This window comes from Pinus tabuliformis, chromosome 9 (genome assembly GCF_031772625.1).
Source record: "Pinus tabuliformis cultivar Carrire ecotype Pingquan chromosome 9, CPIR1, whole genome shotgun sequence".
Lineage (NCBI taxonomy): Eukaryota > Viridiplantae > Streptophyta > Pinopsida > Pinales > Pinaceae > Pinus > Pinus tabuliformis.
The window spans coordinates 808,047,044-808,050,107 of NC_142307.1; the positions used below are offsets into that span (position 1 = coordinate 808,047,044).

At 35.2% G+C, this 3,064-nt stretch overlaps 1 protein-coding gene across 1 annotated transcript; it reads right to left on the reverse strand.

The window, feature by feature from the left end:
* Positions 1–559: 559 nt before the first annotated feature.
* On the reverse strand, positions 560–2,038 carry LOC149151237 (expansin-B16-like). The gene is made up of 5 exons (XM_089439415.1): positions 1,789–2,038; positions 1,580–1,692; positions 1,292–1,485; positions 1,077–1,206; positions 560–972 (listed from the first exon to the last, which is right to left on the reverse strand). The coding sequence occupies exons 1-5, from the start codon at positions 1,988–1,990 to the stop codon at positions 775–777; spliced, it is 837 nt and encodes a 278-aa protein (XP_089295541.1). The 5' UTR covers positions 1,991–2,038; the 3' UTR covers positions 560–774.
* Positions 2,039–3,064: the final 1,026 nt, after the last annotated feature.

The window sequence follows — 3,064 nt, forward strand, 5'->3', positions numbered from 1 at the left end:
TATGAGATATGTTGAAGAGTATTGTTATTGGAGCTTAGTTCATTGGGAGGTTCCCTTTCAAAAATGAGTGTCAACCCCACATTTGGTAAATAAGTTTTTAATAAATTACAGTCATGTTTCACAAATTATTTTGTAATACATTAAAAAGAGAAACAAACTTAAAAAGTGAAAAACTATTAAAAAACCTTTCACATTGTCCATTGGATATGTATTAGAGGAAGACTATTTGCTTTGCTAGAAATCTCAACTATTCATTTTTACCAAAAATATAAATTCTTCAAACCCAATTCTAATATAAACCAAGCTTGAGATGTAATTAACTATTCAAAAATATTTTTTAATTATTTTATTTATTTATTAATAATAAAATTGTAGTTAATTGTAATATTTTTAAATAAAATAATATAATTGTAGTTAATTGTAATATTTTTAATTATTTAATAATATAAATGTAGTTAATTATAATTTTTTAAATATTTGAAATGTGTTTTTATTACATTCAACATCCTCGAATATCCTTCCGACACTAAAATTTATTTTTAATAAACCCTACCCAATTTCAAAATAAAATTGACGGGAAAATATAGACACAAAAACTTCAAAACAGCGTTTACATTCCAACCCGACACCATCTCCACGTTCCAGAGATGTGGACGCTCGTGGCCGTTGATTCTGTCAAACCTTGAATTCAATCAAATAGTCTCCACATCAGATTAATTTTTGGACTTTTTGTTTTTTTTTTAAATCGCTACTCATTGGAGCTCAAAGCTTCAGCTAATTGTCGAAATTGAGACGTGATCTGTAACTTGCGTTCGGATACCACTTCTTGGGAATCGCATTTCTCGCGGACAACGTTTGTTTCCTCGTCAACGTTGTGATTCGCAAAGAAAATGGTGCTTTCAATGGACCTCCCAACAGAGACCAGTTGGCGCCCCAAGTATGCTTCATTTCCATCCACGCACCAGAGTCCGCCTGTATCATTCATGCACACAATTGGTCGAAGCGAGTTCAAGTTACGAAATGAAGAGCAGAATGACAAAAGTTTAAAGTTGGAATCACCATGGTCCTGCACAGACCTGTTTTAGTTGCACAGCTCCCACATCGCCATATCCGGCTTCGTATTCGATGAGTAGGGAGAACCAGTAGACTGTGGATCCTTGGTTCACATGGAAAGTTATGGTCTTCCCTGGGTATCGACACAATGTCCTGTAATAGATACCATCACAATATTACACATCAACTCTTCAATATCACAACTAAAACTGATAGCTCGCTCTTATGTGTTTTATACCTTCTGTAAAGAACTGAGAGCTCCCCAGTGTTGAGCAGTGCTGGAGTTTTTCCATGGGTGGCCATACGACCAAACGCAGCTCCGCTCAGATCAAAATGTGTTTTACCGAACGCACAGTATCCTCCCGGGCATTCATCAGTTACCACGATAGTTACAGGTTTCCGAGAGCATAAGCCCTTCTCCATGCACTTAACCTGTAGTTTCAAAAAATGCACCATAATTTGGTCATTAATAACTGCAACGACCAAATACAATGTACTGATCTGAGTGTTTGCAATCATTTCTTACCTTGTAGCACGCCCCACAGCCTTCTCCGCCTTTGAATAAAACGGGGCTTACAGCGCCCACTCTCGCTCTCAGAGGCTTCTGATCCACAAGGCCACCATACCCGCAGGCGCCACCTGCATTAGGACAAGAGTTACAACAACGTACCACAATCTGAATCAATGAACAATTGAATTATTTGGAGTGGTATTAAGAAGAATGCGGCAATATACCTTCGCTTCCATCGCCATTTGCACTGCCATACCAAGTTGCTGTAGCAGGGTGCCATTGCACTTGCTTCCTAACAATCTCAGTGTGTTCCTGACCAAACGCCGCCTTCTTGCACAAAAACAACACTAACAACACAATGCAAGTCGCAGTTACATCAACATGGACTTTGGGCACCACCCATGGAAGCCTCACAGTCCTCATCATACTTTCTACAAAATAACAATAATAACCAAATATATGGCGCCTAAAGAAACTACAAGTAGAAACCCAATAAACAATGAAGCCCAAAGGAACTAGAAAGTCATATTTATTTGCAGAGGTGAGAAACTATTGGCACGATTTTAGAATTTCAAATCCCATCTTGTCAACTGATTTTCATTTTGCTTCGTTTGAAATCTTGACTGCAGAGGGACCCAAATCACCAAACATACAGACCGATGGATCGATGGTTCTCAACCTACAGTCAGACTTTCTCTTTTTACTCGACAAATGAAGCAATAACGTGCTCTCTCTACGCTACGCTTTGTAAGTGAACTCCGCAGAGATTCTCACACGATCCATAGCGTTGTCGCCCTTACCCATCGGTTAAGGAGACACTGGCTGTCGTTAATCGGTGGACCTTCTTTTTCTGAGATACAAACCATTCATGGTAGGTCCCACGCCATGTGGTAAGGGTGTGGTAAAAGTCAAGGTATAATAAGTTTCACCACAGTTGCTGGAGTTCACCACAAATAGCTGGAATTCAATCATTTATATGTAGGTCCATGGATACTGTCGCCACAATGAGCATTACAAATCTGACCTTTATGAAACTTAAAATGAATGTATCTCAGTACATAACTAAGCCTTACACATCTAATTAGAAGCATTACATCTATTATTACAATATATTTAATTTACAATCTCAACAAATATTTATTCAGTTTTATATAGAATTGATTAAAAAAAGAAAATTGATTTAAAAAAGCAATATCGAATTTTATTATTTATATTTTTTTAAATGATATATTAATTTTATGTTAAGAATTGAATGAATTATAAATTTTCATCTTATTATTTTTATGAGGTAGTAACTGAATTTCTGTATTTTTATTTTTTTTAATAATAAAATATTTTATTATGATGAAAATAAAATATTTTATTTATAAATGAGAAGGAGAGTAAAATATATGTACATCTCTTTTATATTTGATTGTAATTCCAATATCAAAATGAGCAAAAAATTATTGATATTTATAAAGCTCTTAATTAGAACTAAGTAATATATATATATATAAA

What these genes read in the sequence shown, in the direction of transcription:
- LOC149151237 (XM_089439415.1), bottom strand. Translation starts at nt 1,990, where the DNA reads ATGATGAGGACTGTGAGGCTTCCATGGGTGGTGCCCAAAGTCCATGTT. An exon ending in AAATGGCGATGGAAGCGAAG is followed by an intron (nt 1,693 to 1,788) that starts GTATATTGCCGC and finishes GTCCTAATGCAG; the next exon opens with GTGGCGCCTGCGGGTATGGT. An exon ending in CTCTCAGTTCTTTACAGAAG is followed by an intron (nt 1,207 to 1,291) that starts GTATAAAACACA and finishes TATCTATTACAG; the next exon opens with GACATTGTGTCGATACCCAG.